This window comes from Saimiri boliviensis, chromosome 21 (genome assembly GCF_048565385.1).
Source record: "Saimiri boliviensis isolate mSaiBol1 chromosome 21, mSaiBol1.pri, whole genome shotgun sequence".
Lineage (NCBI taxonomy): Eukaryota > Metazoa > Chordata > Mammalia > Primates > Cebidae > Saimiri > Saimiri boliviensis.
Genome location: NC_133469.1, coordinates 2,358,190 through 2,376,350, shown reverse-complemented (window position 1 = coordinate 2,376,350; position 18,161 = coordinate 2,358,190). Strand labels below are relative to the sequence as shown.

Sequence of the window (18,161 nt, the reverse complement as noted above, 5' to 3'; positions counted from 1 at the left end):
GGCCGGCCCTGCACACAGGCGTGAGGACAAACCCTCCTGCTGCTCCAGGGGGGTGTCGAGTCTGTGCGCTCCCCATGGCCTCACTGCTTGAGCAGCCCTAGTGCCCCGAGAGGCAGACAACAGAACGCCCGGTCCTTTCGGAAAAGCATCTCTGCTTTCACAAGAGAAGCGCAGGGTCTGGGGAAAGGGAACCAGACGGGGGTCCTCCCCCGCCACGGGGCCTGTGGCGAGCCCCTTCCCCTCTCTGGGGCTCAGCCTCCGCATGCGTACAACGAGGAAAGTGAATCAGACCAGGGGTCACCCACCCAAATGCCAAGACAGGGAGCTGGCGTGTAGCCCCTGCCAGCCGCCGCCAGGAGGACATGTGGGCCTGGGGCGGCCAGGCCTTTGGGTTGTATGAAACGAAGCCAGAAGTCTGGAGTTTTCTGTGCGTCCACCTCATCTTTAAATATTTGTAAAACATGCTCCTGGCCAAGTAAGACAGGACCGCGGCCAGAATCGGCCCACAGGCCATCCGTCTGCGACTTCCCGTGGGTCCCTCCCAACTGAGAGCCCCGACGGTCCGAGGATGCCAGAATGGCTGCAATCAACACACAGGCCGGGCTCGTCAACAGGGCACGCGGAACCAGCAGGCACCCGAGGACGCGCGCCCACCCCCGCCCCACCGGCCCCGACTTACATCTGCACGTGCGGTGGCTGGAAGCGGCCCTGGTTGATGTTGTAGAAGGTGAAGGCCTGGGTGGGGTTGGAGCTGTACTCGTCCACCTCGATGATGAGCCGGCTGTGCTGGTGCCGCCGGGCGGCCATCACATGGGACTGGGAGAACGCCATGCCCAGGCCGCAGGGGAGGAGAGCCAGGGCCTCCGCCTTCAGGACGCCGGCATCCCACCTAGAGCGCCACATGGACCTCCGCTGGCCGCCCGGGCATCTCCCGCCGCCGCCGCCGCCGCCCGGCCCCCCGCCAGACCTGGAGACAGACTGAGGAGACGGAGCAGAACCGTGCGACAGTTAATCTGTTTGGGATTTGCTTTATTTAATGTCAGATGAAGATTTAGAAAGAGGGAGAGGGCGGGGGGAGAGGGAAAAAACACAGTCGTACAGCTTCAAAAACTCATTACAAATCTTTCCAACTCAGCAGTTTGATGAATATACTTTGGTAAAAAGAAAAGGGGAGGGAGGGAGGGGACAGGGAACAGACACAGCCCACAGCACTGCGGACGGATGCACGCGCGGTCCACAGTGCTTCAATACTTCGGGCATTTTTCCTTTTTTCCTTCGACAAAATCCTCCCGAGCCTACAGGGTGACAGCGAGCTGGGGTGAGACAATGGCTGGTATTTTGTAAACAGGTGAGTTAACTTTTACTTTTCAGAACTGGGGAATAGGAAGGATTCTCCTACAACCCTCCCCCTTCCCCCACAGACCCCCAAACACACCCACACGGCCCCACGCCCACACCCCTGCAAGCCTGAGCAGGTGGAGACCGCACGGGCAAGAATTCCTCTCTCAACATCCATTTCTTCTGAAGATATCTTTTGCTGGTGCCCGGAGAAGGGAGTTTCCCAGACATAGACGGTCATATACCCGCTGGCTCAGGGGTGGTGGTGCAGGTGAGGGAAGAGACGGTGAGGGAGGAGGAACCTTTTGCAAAAACCTCCTTCGATGTCTCACTACCCTCTCTCCTGCAAGGATCTCAGGAACCCTCTTGTACCCCCATCCGCCTTTGAACTGCAGCTTGAGAATGCTGCAATATTTTTCGAATCTCTTTCACTGGGAAGTGCAGTTTGCATTTCTATTTACTGGGCTAAAATACCTCTCCAACCGACCCCGCCTTGGGCTCAGTGTAGAACTCTGTAGAAACTTGGAAACACGGGCCCTGAGTGAGACCCCGTCTAACCCCAACACACAGCACAATGGCCAACGCCTCGTTACTCAGACCATGGAGTTGACTTGCTCCTTTTCATAATTATTTTTTAAACTGGACATGGGGAAATGCCGTGAAGACTTTCTGTCATTGTTTTCAGTTTGGGTCGTGCAGACCCTCCGATGATTCCTTTTGCACTGCATTTAACCCAGGAGAAAATAACCTCATTTAAACTATTCCTGGACAGTCCTATCGCAATCACGTTAAACGAAGAACAATCCCCTCTGCTTTGCGCTTGGAAGAAGAATCGACACAGTCAGAAAACAAATTAGATTAGGAAAATGACAAAAATTAGAGACTGGAGAACATTTTAATTATGTGCAAAGGAGAAACGGGTTATTAATTTTTTAAAAAATCTTGATCGTCTCCCTAGAAGGTGAAATAAATAGCAATATCCTCCTTCTCTCCCACCTACCCCTAAAAACACATCCTGATTCCCCACACATACGCCTCTTCTCCACCCAGGAAGACGGGGTGGGGGGAAAAATCTTTCCGCTCGGGACACATTTGCGCTACTGTTTGGTCCTGTGGGTTGCTTGTAAGTGAACTGGCTCTCCCTGTGGGTGCTATGCAGCAGACATGTCAGTGGGGGAGTGGGCGCCTGCACCCCACCTGTCCTTAACTACTTAGAGGCCCTGGGAGAGGCCTCAGGGAACCAGATGCCAAAGTCCCAGACTCTGCATGCTCTGAGCAAGGCTTGCCCAGATCTGGACAGGAGTCAAGCCCCAGCATAGCTGACTTGCTGTGTGACCTTAGTCCAACTTCCTAACTTCTCTGAATCTCCAGCTTCCTCTTCTTAAAATGCATTTAAGGTGCAGTGCGGTGGCTCACACCTGTAATCCCAGCACTTTGGGAGGCCGAATCAGGCAGATCACCTGAGGTCAGGAGTTTGAGACCAGCCTGGCCAACATGGTGAACCCCACCCCACCCCCGCCAACTAAAAATACAAAAATCAGCTGGGCACGCCTATAATCCCAGCTACCTGGGAGGCTGAGGCAGGAGAACTGCTTGAACCCAGAAGGCAGAGGTTGCAGTGAGCCGAGATCACACCACTGCTGCACTCCAGCCTGGGTGACAGAGTAAGATTCCATCTCAAAAAAAAAAAAAAAGAAAAAGAAAAGAAAAGAAAAACAGAAAGAAAGAAAATGGATGTGATAGTAGTGATGCCACCTCCTGGGGCTATGCAGGTTAAATGGAGAAGTGAGCAAGAATCCTGAGTGTGAAGCCTGACAGGGCCCATGTGCCCGCTCACCTCGGCTGTGATGATCACAATCACTGTTCTGTTCAATTTGATCCCTGCGTGTTGAGGAGCTGCTGTCAGCGGGCACTGCCCAAGTACTGGGCACCTTTGGTTCCAGGGTGTCAAATGCAAACCCAGGGGCCAATTCCAGGAGCTGGGGGTGCATGATACGCCCTGGAGAGCTCAAACGTTTCTCAAAGGCAAGCTGGCCGCATCACATCCCTGCTTGCCGCATCACATCCCTGCTTGCAATCCTTGCTGTGGCTTCTGTGATCAGCTCCCTTGACCATAAGACCCTGCGTGGTCTGGCCCTACTATGTGTCTGGCCTCCACTTGAGCCACACAGGCCAGCCCCCGTGGGCTCTTTCACCTGGAGGCCTACAGCTCACAGGGCCACGCTCTCGTTCAGAGCCACATAGTTCCAACACTTTCGAGGGTCTTCCTCTGCCATGCTCACCATAAGAGACAGGTATCGATGCCCACGTCTCACGTTTTACAATGATGAAGGGTGCATCCCACAGAAGTGACATCTCATTGCGCAGAGAGGAGGCGGCAGGGTTGAGCCCCAGACCCAGCTGCCGGCTCCCGGCTCTGCCCTCCTCTCCTGCTGGCTGAGGCTGACAACCTTCCTCTCCGCAATGCCAGTATCTTCTAGGTGAGGCTTGGATCTGGGGACTTCATTCCAGGGTCCCAGGAAGAGCCTGGGTGTCCCCTGAAGGCAGTGCTGCCCCCCACCCCCGTGCGCCCCGTGTGTCAGCTCCAGCCCCACCAGCTCTGTGACTCTGAGCCCCTGCTCATGGAGGGGTGCAGGCCCCACTCCCCCACTTACATGTCTGCTGCATAGCACGCACAGTAAGTGCTCAATAAATGTTAGCTAATACTATTTTTATAATGTGATTACCCCACGGCCTATCACAAAGACTTCATCAATAGTATTAGTGGATGGATGGAGGGAGGGAGGGAGGGAGGGATGGATGGACGGAGGGAGGGATGCAGAAATGATGCGCGCTCGGAAGGATGTGCAGAGTGTCTGGAGACTTTCCCTGGTGCCCAGCACGGGCCTGGCAGAGGGTGGGTATCAGGAGAGCTCAGCTGAAGACTGAAGAGTCACTGCCCACTCCCCATCTTACCCACCGCACATCCAGCAGGGAGGCTGCCAGGCTGGCACAGCCCTTGTGAAAGGGGGTTCCAGGTGCCCCCGCGCGTCTTTGCCCCAGGAGAGCAGGTGCCAGCATGCAGACCAGCCTGCAGCCCAGGGAGAACCGCTCTGCGCCAAAGGGACTGAGCCGGGAAAGGCGGCGGCAAGGCTCCCGAGGCGCTCGGCGGTGAAATGCTGCATTTCACATAAAGGGGGTTCGCAATGGGCCCTGCTCAGAGAAATCTGGGAAACAGGAAATGCAGCGCCTTCTTTTAATGCCCGTTTAATATTTATGGAGCAGCCGCAGCAGCCACCGTGGGAGATTCTCCGCCTCGCAGCCCAGCCACGGAGGGGGCGAGGCGTTCCCCAAACAAACAGCTTCGAGCTAGTTTACACCTGGCTCACAAAACAGCACAGCACGAGAGCAACGCAGTGGCGCCCTGGACCCGCCGCAGGGAGACCGCCCGGGCTCCGGACTCCGAGGTCCAGGGGCCCGCGTGCTCTCGGGGCCAGGCCTGCCCAGATCTGCACGGCTGACTTGCTATGTGGCTGGCTCTCGGTCCAGCAGAGTGACCTTAGGCAAGTCCGGCATCCTGATGGGGCTGCAGGGGCCTCCCCCACAGGGAACTGCGGTGGGGGGGATGGAATGAACGAATGAATGGACGAATGAATGAATGGACGAATGAACGCACAACTTATTCAACAACCATTGGCCACGGCCCTGCATGCTTTCCTGGTTCCAGGTGCCAGGAAGGGGCGTGGAAGCACAAACTCTCCCTGCCCTCGAGAAACACGGGACGGCACGGGGGGACAAGCAGGGGACCAGAATTAAACAGAAAAGACACTTTCCGCTGATAATCAGTACCTGGAAGAAGACAGAGCGCGGTGATGGGGGGGCTAAACTGAGGGATCACGAAAGGTCTATCTGAAGACGGGTCACTCACACCAGTGACAACAGCCACACCCCAACCCGGGGAAGCAGAACACAGGCAGAGGGAGGGGGAGGCTGAGTCCCTGAGGCCGGGCGGCTTGGACAAACGGCCTCACTCTTGCATCGCCATGGGTCACCAGCATGCTTCTGCCAGGGAGGACAGCCCCCACTCTGAAGTCACAGGAAGCGGGGTTTCAGTTACGTTCCATCTCGGAGCTGGGCACAGTGGCTCACGCCTGTCACCCCAGCACTTTGGGAGGCCGAGGCAGGCAGATCGCCAGGTCAGGAGATCGAGACCATCCTGGCCAACATGGTGAAACCCCATCTCTACTAAAATTCAAAAAATTGGCCGGGCGCGGTGGCTCAAGCCTGTCATCCCAGCACTTTGGGAGGCTGAGGCGGGTGGATCACGAGGTCCAGAGATCGAGACCATCCTGGCCAACATGGTGAAACCCCGTCTCTACTAAAAATACAAAAAATTAGCTGGGCATGGTGGCGCGTGCCTGTAATCCCAGCTACTCGGGAGGCTGAGGCAGGAGAATTGCCTGAACCCAGGAGGCGGAGGTTGCGGTGAGCCGAGATCGCGCCATTGCACTCCAGCCTGGGTCACAAGAGCGAAACTCCGTCTCAAAAAAAAATACAAAAAATTAGCCAGGCATGATGGCGTGCACCTGTAGTCCCAGCTACTCAGGAGGCTGATGCAGGGGAATCTCTTGAACCCGGGAGTTGGAGGCTGCAGTGAGCCGAGATCGCGCCAGGGTACTCCAGCCTGGTGACAGAGCGAGACTCCGTCTCAATAAAAATAAAAAAATAAAAAAATAAAAAAAAAATCCATCTTGGGCTGCTGAGCTGTGGGACGCTGGGCAAGTCACTCAACCTGTTTCCGCTTCTTCAGCGGCCCAATGAGGAGTTACAGAGGGGCTGCAGCGAGCCTTGCCCCTGCCCATAAAGGCCCAGTGAACCCAGAATGGAAGCCTCCGGGTGCCCCCAGCCCAGCATTCCTTGAAATATTCCCGCTGGCTTTAAGGGCTCGCTTTTCCAAAGTTTGATTCTCTTGTCAGATGGTTTCTCTTTCTGTTTTCCTCTTTGAGACTTTTATCTGTTTCTTAGGGACCATGGGTTCAGTGAGGCCGGGGTGCTCCGGGGAGAGCCTGGGTGTCAGCCAAGACCCCGCGGCGCGGGCCCCATTCCATGCCAACTGTGTGGAAAGCTGGTGTCTAGGAAAGAGGTCAGACTCCAGGCCCCACCTCTCTGTGCCTCTCTCTGACCTTCCCCCTACACTTAAGCTTGTCTGGCCTCCTGTCAGTTTGGAATCCCCGCCACCAGGGCCACACCACACCAGTCTCCAGAAGGAATGTTCTAGAACTCACCTCTGCCCACGCCGTTCCCTCTGGCACACCCAGCCCTCTCCAGAGCAGCTGCTGCCCTCAGGTGAAGTTCAGTGCATCAGATCGGCTCAGGAGGATGCTCCTGGCTACAGCCCCACACCTGCTCCTCAGGCCTGGCTCAGCCACGTAGGCCTTCCCTGGCACAGAGGGGTCCTGTCTTAAAGCCTCCGCAAATGCTACTGTCTCTGCTCAGAAGGCCCCGCACCCAACGCTGCCCCCGTGTTTGCCCCCGTTTCCTGACACATGCCCATTCAGCCTCAGGAAGGCTCAGGGCCTCAGAGACACCTTCCCTGACCTCGCCCAGGTGGGTCAGGAGCCTCCACCCACAGCCCGCAAGGCTTCCTGTATCAAAGCTCCCAATACACAGTCTGCTTTTTACCTGAGCTGAAGGAAATGCCAAAGAATAAAATAATATGTGAGTGAATGAATGAATGAATGAATGAGAGAGGCCTCAAAAGCAGCTTTGCCCCCTTAATCTTAGTTTCTCATCTATAAACATGAATGCTAAAAAGCCCCCTCCCCAGGCTGCTGCAGCACTGAAGGACACACGAAATGCAGAGCCTCCTCGCCGGGGCCCAGCACACAGGAGGTGCTCACTCGACGTCTCTCCCGCTCTGGTCAGAAAGTTCTACGAACCCAGAAGCTCCCCAGGGAAATTTCAAGAAGGCAGAGGGGATTTTCAAGCGAACCCTCCTCTCCTGCCTGAAAGCCCAGGGTGCCTGGCCCCTTCCCTCTCACCCCACTGAGTCAGTCTCTGGGGCTTTGACTTCCCAGGGAGGTGCGGCTGAACACACCCACTACAACCCACCCGAGACTCGTTTTTCTAGGCAAATTCTTCGCCACCACCCCCATCTGGACGCTTCAGGGCACTGGACAGCCCCAAAGGCGAGGCTGCCGCACCTCCGTGCCAGATCCTGTTCTGAGAGCCACAGGACCCAGACACAAAACCAGCCTTCAAAGGGCCCAGGCCCGGCGGAGCAGGCAGGCAGACGACAGACCTCCCCAGAACTCCGTTTTGAGGAGATGCAGCGGAGCGGTCAGTGGGCCCCTGAGAAGGCCCCCACCAAACAGCGAAGGCCAGCCAGTGTGTGCCAAAGGCTCAGGAAGGAGAGACAGTGAGAGGGGCCTTGGCTCGCACAGAGCATGTCAGCAGCAGATGGGTTGCTGCAAAAGAGACGCTTGGACCATTCTGGTGGCCCCCCTCTGTCCGAAGATGTGTGAGGAGGATCCGGGAGCATTGCACTAACGGGGGCACTGCCGCCCTGCGGACCAAAGACAGATCCTGCTTCACCGTGTGACCCGAAGCATCACTTCCAGCTAGCACAGGCCCGGAAAGTCAGCGTGGGCCTGGGACAGCCCGGGCTCACATCCACTATCCCTGTGCCCCTGTCACCAGCATCCTCTCCAGCTCTCAAAAGTGTTCTCGTCTGGAAGCGGAAAGTCACTCCGATCCCCAGAACCCACCCGCGTTTCTCTTCCAGTCATGGACAGCTCTTTCACAACCCCTGGGGGGCTGGGACAACATGGTGCCGTCCTGGGTCCAAAACTCGGATGACATTCAGTGACCACACAGAAACGTCCTTCTTATTAGGCATGAGAAGCCGCCAGAGAAGCATCTCCCCCAAGGGCCGTCCCCGCTGCCGCCTCTTGAGGAACCCCACACTTGGAAAGCTTTCACCAGGATCCCAGACGCACCGTGGCTCCGACTCCTCCTGGGGCCTTTAACAGAGGGTAGTAGGAGAGGCTGAATAGCCCCAGCCTCTCTCACCGTCAGCCCAAAGTGCAGCTGCTTCTCTTCTGGCCACTGGCTTTTTCTCTGCACAGAAAAAGGCGGCTGGGCTCAGCAACAGCAGTGCTTACCAGAGCTTTTGTTGCAGTGTGGCGAAATGTCACAGAAAACCCACACTAACACTTCCTAAGTGCCCCCCCCCCAAGCAAATAGCAGGAGATAATATTTAACAGAAAAGTAGCAAGGTGTGGGGGCTGGGGGGGCGAATTCTTTTACGAGCCACGATTCCCACACAAGCTCAAACATCACTCTTAAATCATCTTTCTTTTCCTTGTTTGCCTGTGCTTGAAAATATGCAATTGATTAGCCGATAGTTGAAAATGCCATCAAAGGCAAAAAAAAAAAAAAAGCAGAGGAACTCAAAGGAAAAGAAAAGCAAATCGTCCAATGGAGGGGAAAAAACTCAGACCTCGTCCTACCATGTCCTAAAACGACAGACCTTGGTGTTTGATCTCTCTCTGAATCAACTGTGGCATCCCAAGAAAAAGAAAGACTGGCCGGCAGCTGGTATTAGCAGCTAAGTTGAATCCGCTGAGGAGCTCAGGGGAGGAAGGAATCCACAAATACAGTGAAAATTAGCCCCTCTTCCTTGAAAAAGGATCAACCACAGTGACTCTAAAGCATTTACCACTTAAAAACCTTTTAGCTGGGCCCATTTTGAATTATGACTACATGATTTTAAATTACACTTTTCTAATTCCTCACCACCGCCACCCCCAGCAGTCTCTGGCGCTTCATTTTCCAATTACGTACTTTTATTTCGGAATATGAAGAGTGCTACGTACTGGATCCTGTCCTGTCTGCCACAAATAGCTGCTCACTTATTCCTTTAATTTTAGCTATGAATGCAGTCGGCTCGCCGGGCTTGTCTTCAAATTCTGACTATCCTCCGTTCCCACTGCACGGAACGAGCCCGGAGACGCGAAGAAACCCACAAAGCTTGGGCAGAGAGACGTGTTTGTAAACCAGTGTTCCACTCCATAAATTATTATAATTCTCGGTGCTTTCTCTATCCACCTAGCAGATCAGCGATCATATAAATAATGGTGAGTGAACTGATTTTTCTTCTGCAAAAGTGCTACATCCTAGTTTTCAAAATAAAGCACTTGGAGAGTCACGTATCTATAGAGTTGGAATGGGAAGCTGTTCAGATCCGTTTCAAAGAGGCACACAGACATACCCACACACGTAAGGAGACTAGAGGTAGACGTGTTAAACTCGGCATTGTATTCCCCTTCCCACGTACAGCTCAAAATCACCCACAACGGGAATGCGCCGGACAGACACGGTCAGGGAGGGGAAGAGGCTAGAGGGCTGTGGTTGCTCAGCGTTCAAATACAATTTGCAAAGAAAGTAAACGTGGATTTACAGTTCTTGTGGAAATCTATTAAACAGATGTCACTGAAGCATAATCAAATCAGCACGATGGCAATTCTACACTTACGTCTGATATTGGGGTTTTGCCATTTTTGATGATCAGTTCGAGTGCATGTTTTGCGATCATGCGGGAATTTGCAATTAAGGATTAGACTTCCCAAGTATGATCAATTAACTAACGTGTCTGAATGATAAACTTACAAAAGCAAAACTCCATTCTCACCAGCCCTCCCCCACCACCACGGACGCGGGGCAGGGACCCCAGGGCAGAATAAGGGTTGGGGAGAGAACCTTTGCCTTTTCTGTGAATACCGGAACACTAAAAAGCGCTTTGTCAGGAAGGAGGGGAAGGCAGGGGGCAGGAAGGGGTTACATTTCTCAGGTAGCCAATGCGATATATTTTGCAGCCTTGAAGACTGCGGTACTGTCCGGAAAACGCAAAAGAATGAAATGAAGGGGAAACGGTGAGAGTGTCAGAAATTGGAAGCAGGCATCATTTTCTCCTTGAAGCGATGAAATTAGCATGGGCGATGCCAAAGTCTCTTCGTGTGCATCAGCGCTGAGCCCCACATCCTTCTTGGAAGGAGGAGACGGGAATCTGAAGGTGAGCAATAGGCAAGCTACGTTACAGAAACAAACTTTCAGGTGTAGACTGGGGTGGTGGGAAGAGGAACCTACTCATCCCTGGCTCTGAACTGGGTGCAGAACAGAGTCAACCAGAAGGGAGAAATTTTTTTTTCCCCTGCAGCTGCTTCTATGTATGAAGATGACCAGGTTTTGACATTAGGCTGGCCAAGCTCAGGTCCAAGAAAACCCCCCACAGAGGAATTCATGAAAAGACCTGAAAAGGCCAAGGGGCACTTCAAATCACAATTTGATTTCAAATTTAATACCTATCATCTCAACGTGCTAGGATTTGTTTCACGAAATTAAGCTGCCCCTGTTGGTCACAGACATTTTAAGTGGAAATAAAGCATAACTATGTCTTGTCTCATTAGGGGGAAGAGTCAAATAAAGTAAAACATTTGTGTTGGTAGCGGACCTGTGAGGTCACCAGGGAGAGCCATGGTGACTCAAATGAACTGAGAAGCAATTTATACCTTTCTTCCAATATCACCCCAAAAGGAGTCTCTTATTTTTTCCCCTTGGATTTTTGGGGGTTTCTTTTTCTTTTGATATTTTAGTTGTCTCTTCAAATCCAAGTCAGACAACTTCAGTGGGAGTCTGGAGGGGATGCTTGCTGGTGTGGTCTCGTGACACAGGGACATCCACACGGCAGAAACGAGGGCCTCGGGAATGGCTTTCAGAGTGCCCCAGGCTACACTCAACGGTTCTTGCCGTGGGAAACAATCCCTTCACACCCCTTCTCCCTGCCACCCACAAGTGTTGGGCACTTCTGGTCCTAGAGGGTGAGGCGCCCAGGCCAGAAGGAAGTCCCCTACCTCTTACCGGAGGTGCCACCAACTTTGATCTGTGGGTACAGAGTGAGTCTGAGAATCTATTCCCCGGCCTCCGCACCTGGGGAGCCCTTTGCCCAGGACCCTTGCTCCGGAGGGGCAGGCAGACAAAGGTACTTATTGCCTGAACGGAAAGATCTCAGGGAGAAAAAGAATGGAAAGGGAGAATTCGTGAAAAGATCCTTTTTTGTTCCCGGTGAGGGAGGGGCGGTGGGAGAGACCTGTCACACTGTCACATTAAAGACTTTGACAGACAATTCAGGGATAACGTGGAAATTCCACCCTTAACTGCGGCTCGATGCAACTTGAAAGGCATTAACTAACCTCCACTAATTGCATGTTTTTCTGTGCATAATATTTACTTGTTAAAAGTCTTTGCCTGGCTGATTAATTTCCTCTACCCCGGTATTCATGATCGGTTCACAGGCCTGAAATTGGGAAAACGAAGTCATTTTGATAGATTAAAAGATGACTGCACTTTCGGGAGGGTTTTCTTTTTTTTCCAGAAGTCCAGAACCTGCACGGAGAATGCTGATTTTTCTCCCTTCACGGAAACCCAGCGACCACCCTAATTCCTCAAACAAGTAGAGAGAGATGTGTCCTGGATAAAGTGAGTGCGCCCAGGCCCCCAGCGCCCAGGTGGGTTAGCAAGTTCAAAGAACAAATGAACTTAAACCCCGTTCGCTGGATGAAGATTTAAGAGTCTTGCGGGTGGCCTGGGCATGTATTGAAAGCAGGCTTTTCGTGAACGATGGTTCCTGCATCACTCTGTGTGTTCCTGACAGTTGGGGCTCGAGTAAAACACCCTAAAATTCTTACCGTTCACCTAGATCTAAACCTGTTCTATCTGTGCACAGGGACAGCCCACGGGGCATCAGCCGGGGTGGCTGTGAGTGGTTCTAAGTGTACCACCCTGTGGTTACATCAGAGGTACCTCCTTGACCATGTGAGTGACCCTCTGAACCCATCCACATCACCAATACGGTGCCCTCATTCAATCCAGGTCTTCCGAAATTCCTGGGGGCTGAGAAATAAACAGGAAGGCAGTCCCACGTTGAAACACTTCCCAGCACACGGTGAAGCCTCTGTGGCTGGATTATCGCCTTTGGACTAGCCATCAGCCAATTAATGTACCTCCAACGAGCAAGCCCTCGAATCGATGTAACCATTGCACCGAAATCCATCTCGAGAAAAACGTTTTACAAGTGTCGTGAGGCCGCCACTCGGAAAGCCAGTTTGCAGGGAGCCCAGCACGGTGAGGCACAGATTCTCGTGCAGGGCTCCCATGCAGTGGGCCCCTGCAGCCTGCGCCTGGCTCCAGTGTGCCCCCGGAGCACCGCCAGCTCAGACGCCCTGAGGTTCTCCCCTGCCTCAGGCCAGCAGAATCCACCAGCACCCCCCCTAAACAGTGTCTTAGAGCCCTGGCTCCCGCGCACCAAGGCCTGGATTCCCACTGGACGTGGCAGTCAGCTGGTGGCCTCTCCAACATCCCCTAAAGCACCGTAAGCCCTATGACAGATTTCTCACCAAGTTGCTTTAATTTTTTTTTTTTTTTTTTTTTGCAAAGTCAAGTCAGACTATTGACAGTGCCTGACCGCCCCCAGCCTTGCCCCCAGCGCCCAGATCCCTGCTAACAAGTCTCCCACCGCCATTCAACTCCCGTGAGCCAGCTCTGCCATTCAACAGCCAGCCCACTTTTGTTCCCCCAGTTTAATTTCATAATTGTTTGCCACTTAACAAGCTCTTCTCTAGGCCATTCAGTGGAGCAGGGGAAATGGGGAGCGGGAAGGCAAAGAAACTCTGGGAGGGGAGCTGGGAGCCAGGCCAGCCCGGCCCTGGGGAAGAGACTTCCCAGAGAGGTCAGCGAGCCAGGGTGGGGGCCGGTCCCAGAAGGGAGCCTCCTGACACCAACCGGGCCACCCAGCTTGAGCCAGGAGCCGTGGGAGGGACAGGAGAAGGGTGAGTCCCGGAGGCCACGCCGGGGCCTGCCAGACTCCGGGGCACATCAGCGCTCTGAACGACACGCCTCTGGCCCTGCCCGGGTGAAGGGAGGCTGGGCACGAATTCAGGCTCCTGTGATACGTCCCAGAACAAACACCCAGAGGCAGAGCTGCTGCTTCGCTTGGCCGTTCCGTGACCAGCGGGGCCTCTGAGGGCTGGGACCTGTCTGGGCAGCCGCCGAATGCCCGGCCGGGCACACAGCACCCACGAATAAATCCGTGTTGAGCGAGTGGATGGAGAGAGGGAGGAAGGGAGGGAAGGAGATGGATGAAGTTTCCCGCAGGACCCAGCAGAAGTGGCCGCCCGGCCAGCGCCCGTCCCCGTCCCCGTCTCCTCCCCGAGCGCCGGCAGGGGCCTGGCTGCGCACAGTAGGCTCTCCACGGGCAGGGGCCGCTATTGTTGCCACCGTCCTCACCACGGGCGCCGCACCAGCCCGCCTCTCCTGCCGGCCACTCCGCCAGCAGCCAGCCGCGACCGGCGAGCCAGGGAAAAGTTTCGCTGACCCCGCGGCCCGGCCGAGCCCCCTCCCTCCGGCGCGGCTCTGCAGCCGGGGGCGGCGGGGATGCCCGGCCCGGCGCCCGCACCCGGCAAAGGCGGCCAAAGTAACTTTGCGGGCGCCCCCGCGCAGCGCCGCGGGCGTCGCCCGGAGCCCGGAGAAGGGTCCCGGCCGCGCCCCCGCCCGGCCTGCCGCCCGCGCCCGCCGCCACCCGCCCGCCCGCGGTCCTACCTGGCCCCGGGCTCCTCTTCGGCGGCCGCGGCGGCCGCGAGCAGCAGCGCGCACCGAGGGAGGCAGGGGCTCCCGGGAGGGAGGCGCGCAGGGGCGGGGGCTCCTCCGGCGGCGGCCGCCTCGCCGCGCGTCCGAGGCTGCAAGTGGGAGCCAGACTCCTCCTTCGGGGGGCGGGGGGCTCCCCGCGCCCCCTCCGCCGCCCGCCCGCGCGCCTCCCCGGCTCCCCCCGCCCGCCGCCGCCCGCCCTCCCCGCCTCCCTCCTCCCCGCCGCCGGGAGGGGCGCGCTCGCGGCCTCGGTCCCGGCCCCCGAGCCGCCGCCCGCAGGGGCCCCCGCCGGGCCCGCCAGGCCTCGGCCCTCCGCCCCCGCCCGGGCCCGGCGCCCGCATCCCGCTGCGGAGGGACAGGGACCGCGGCCGCCGGCCTGGGCGCGGGGGGGAGGAGCGGGCCCGCGCTGCGGAAAACGGAGGGGGCCGCGCCCCGCACCCCGCGCCCGCCCCCCAGCCCCGGGCCGGGCCGCGCGCGGGCTGGGCGGGGGCGCTCTCACCTCCGGATCCGCGGCCGCCGCGGCGGGCACCGCGTGCAGGGGCGTGCGCGGCTCCTTCCGGGGCGCCGCAGCCCTCGCCCGAGACCCGAACACCCTCCCGGGGCGGTCAGGGCACCCTGCTCCGGGGCCCTCCCGCCGGGATCTGGAAGGTCCCCCTCCCGGGCCGGAGACTCCCGGACCCCAGGTCCCAGTGTGAACGGGTCGGGGTCCCCCTCCCGGGCCGGAGACTCCCGGACCCCAGGTCCCAGTGTGAACGGGTCGGGGTCCCCCTCCCGGGCCGGAGACTCCCGGACCCCAGGTCCCAGTGTGAACGGGTCGGGGTCCCCCTCCCGGGCCGGAGACTCCCGGACCCCAGGTCCCAGTGTGAACGGGTCGGGGTCCCCCTCCCGGGCCACCGTCTCTGCCCCTCGGGAGTCCCAGGCCCCCAAGCCCGGGCACAGCAGGTGGCCTGAGGCGGCCTGAGCCCCAGCGGGGCGGGCAAGCAAGTCAGGACCTCGGGGTACAGAGGCCCTACCTTGCTGGGACGAGGAGGGAGCACAGCCCTCAGCGGCGGGGGCCGCCCTGGGGAGGCTGAGAGGCCCTGGGGCTTCCAGCCCCTGCCGCGGGTGGCACGGGTGTCCCAGGGCCTTGCATGGTCAGGGTGAAGATGACTGGCCGGGCCTCCCAGGCTGGGAGGAAGACGGAAAGGCGCTGTGGCTCCTCAGAGGCCCGAGCCCCTCTACAAATGCTGGCGGGTCCCCCTTCGCCAACACACACATCACACCATCCCCAAGGACACCCCGTGTGGGCCCCTCGGGCCTGCTCGGCCCCTGAGGACAGCCACCTGGGGTGGCTTCCTGGAGGTGGGAACAGGCCAGCTGAATGAGCGAATGCAGGAGAGAAGGCCTGGAAAAGACGTCCAGGCGAAGGAACGGAGCATGCAGAGGCCCTGGCATGTGAGTTCAGTGGGTTCCAGTGGAAGGAAAAGCAAGAGGAGGGAAGATGGGGTGGCAAGGCTGGGGGTGAGGGGACAGAAGCCAGATCAGGAAGAGCTTTGGGTAGACTTTATCAGGGGCAGTGGGGAGCCATAGAGGGTTTTTGAGTAGGACTGTGACTGGGTCGGGTTTATCTTTTTAGAGCTCGCTCTGGAACTTCTGAAGACAGAGGTCGAGGCCGGTTGGCATGGCTCACGCCTGTAATGCCAGCACTTTGGGACGCTGAGGCAGGTGGATCAGGAGGTCAGGATATCAAGACCATCCTGGCCAACAGAGTGAAACCCCGTCTCTACTAAAAATGCAAAAATTACCTGGGCGTGGTGGCACGTGCTTGTAGTCCCAGTTACTCGGGAGGCTGAGGCAGGAAAATCGTTTGAACCCGGGAAGTAGAGGTTTCAGTGAGCAGAGATCATGACACAGCACTCCAGCCTGGCTACAAAATGAGACTCTGTCTAAACATAAAAAAAAAAACGAAAATAAATAAATTTTAAAAAGCCAGAGGTACAGGGGGAGCGGCTGGACTATGGAAGAAGATGATGATGGAGGCCTGAGGTCCTGAGGCCGGAGACGGGGGGCAGGGGCTGGCCGACGGGTCTGTGGCAGTCACCCACTCCTGCTTCCTTGTCTTTAGACCCCAGTCATCTGTCAGGGAATCCCAAACTCGACCCGGGAGCCTCCTTCTCCTCCTAGGCTGCAGGCTTCCTGACCACAGTGACTTCGGGGGAGGCGAAGGAGAAAATGTCTTGCATGCCTGAGAGGGGGGCTTGGACTCAGTGTCTCAGCAGACTCCGCCTGCCGCCTGCCCAGGACAAAGCCACAGCTTGGCTGTGGCCTCAGGAGATCGCAAAGGACAGTAACAAATGTGCCTTCTGGGTCCCTGGGTCAAGAGCAGAGGTTCCTGTGACAATTTGCCTCCAAGGCCAGCTTCCTCATCACCTCCAATCCTACCAGAACTACCTTCAACTCCCAGAACACCATCCCTTGCCTTCCCAGGGTATGCATTTATTGAGCGCCTACTGTATGCCTGGCACTCGGCACTTCCTCTGAAGCCAAGCGTGAGCTCCCCACCGGAGGGGTCTGGCGCTACCTGCACCACCCAGTCCCAGGCACGGAGCTCTCAGCTTGACCCACATTGTCTCATGTAGCCCTCATGCCTCCCCTGGTCCAGGCTGCACCCCAGAGGCCAGCCTCCCCAGAGCCCAGTGCGGCAACCCACAGGGCCTGGCACTCTGTCGGTGCCCAGTGAATGGACCCTAAAAGATGAGGGAATGAGGAGTGTGGGATGGGCAGGATAGACCCACTCCTAAAAGAGCAACCATTCTGGCAAACACAGCACACATTCTGCTTTTGGAAAAATTTAATAACACAGTGGCACTTGTTCATGGAGACTAATAGAAATACCACACGATCCCACACTGCTGAACCAGCCGGGAGATGGCTCGTTCTGCTGGAAAGCATTTCCTGGGCACCTACTACGTGCTGGAGGCCCAGCCAGGAGATGGCTCGTTCTGCTGGAAAGCATTTCCCAGGCGCCTACTACGTGCTGGAGGCCAAGGCAGAGAAGGAGGAGCAGGAAGGCCCTCTGTCCTGGAAGAAGCAGAGGTCAGCAGATACTCATGACACCAGGGAGAAGAGGGCAGCCCGGGTCAAAGAGAGCAGCACGTGCAGCTGGGACGCTTCGGAGTTGGCAGTGTGTGTGCTGCGGAAGAACTTGGCGGTGCGTGGGAGAGGGGCAGCCCGGCAGAGTGACCAACGTGTGCAAAGACTCGGAGGCTCCAGAGAGCACGTGTGATATCCCCTGGCCAAGAAACACCTTCCAGAGAGGCGTCCTGAGGCAGTAACAGCCCAGAAGTGAAAGCAACCTAAATGCCTAGCCAGAGGGGATCTGTTTTTTGAATGATGGGATGTCCGGGGAATTTCAAGTAGCCAGATAATGTCGCTGCAATGCCACGTGGTGGGAAAATGGGCTCCATGCTCCGCACCCATCCTGTGAACGAGTGAAGTGGGTTACAACAGAGTGCGCCCGATTCTGTATTTTGAAAAATGAAAAATAGAGGGGAAGAGGGGAAAGCAGGCAGTGAGTAAATACAGCGAAATGTCAACCCTGGTAAGATTCTGAGTGGGGTGGGGGTGGGGTCAACTATCTGTGGAAATTTTTTGTCTCCTATGCCCCTGGGATCATCAGGATGTCATGAAGGATGTGAGTGTGGGGTGTGTGGGGTGCCTGCAGGGCAGGGCCTGGGGTGACCTGGAGGCCTGGGCAGCTTCGTTGACAGAGTGACCTAAGCCTTCATGCCTTCCTCGGGTCCTGCATGGTGACTGACTCACAGCCGGCGGGCCAGAAAGGTCATTAATCAGCAAATATCAACGTGCGCTGTGTTAGACCCCAGGAATCCCTCTGGCAGAGAAGGGCAGTGGAGTTCAGAGGGTTTGAAAGGCATCGCGGGCCGGGCTTTGGGAGAGGCTCCCAAGAGGAGGTGACAGTCTCGAACAACGGGGCCCTAGTTTCATGTCCCCACCTCGGCCCCCTTAGACACCGATAAGGTCTCCACCTGCCAGCCAGGTCTGTGTGGATCCTGACACAGCCCAAAGCAGGGGCAATTTCAGTCCGGCTCTCTGGCACGGTCCTCATCCCGGGCCTTCCTCTAGGCCTAGGGCCCAAAGTGGAAAAG

At 56.8% G+C, this 18,161-nt stretch overlaps 1 protein-coding gene and 1 long non-coding RNA gene across 5 annotated transcripts in view; one reads left to right on the top strand and one right to left on the bottom strand.

Moving 5' to 3' along the window:
* The window catches only part of MPPED1 (metallophosphoesterase domain containing 1), an 81,535-nt gene extending 66,952 nt beyond the window's left edge, over positions 1-14,583 (bottom strand). Inside the window, exons 1-2 of one of the 3 annotated variants that reach the window (XM_039463268.2) lie at positions 14,516-14,583; positions 680-978 (exon numbers count right to left, since the gene is read on the bottom strand). In XM_039463268.2, coding sequence (XP_039319202.1) covers positions 680-903 — 224 coding nt within the window. In that variant the 5' untranslated portion in view covers positions 904-978; positions 14,516-14,583. Of the gene's footprint in view, positions 1-679; positions 1,393-13,971; positions 14,209-14,515 lie in introns of those variants that run through there. The other 2 variants (XM_039463267.2, XM_074391309.1) reach the window with 2 other exon arrangements.
* LOC141582643 (uncharacterized) lies at positions 1,289-11,975 on the top strand. Of its 2 annotated transcripts, none has more exons than XR_012515529.1 (3): positions 1,289-1,348; positions 10,194-10,390; positions 11,750-11,975. It is a non-coding gene; the product is annotated as an uncharacterized LOC141582643 (long non-coding RNA). The 2 variants fall into 2 exon arrangements; XR_012515530.1 differs by lacking the exon at positions 1,289-1,348 and adding an exon at positions 9,398-9,455.
* Positions 14,584-18,161: the final 3,578 nt, after the last annotated feature.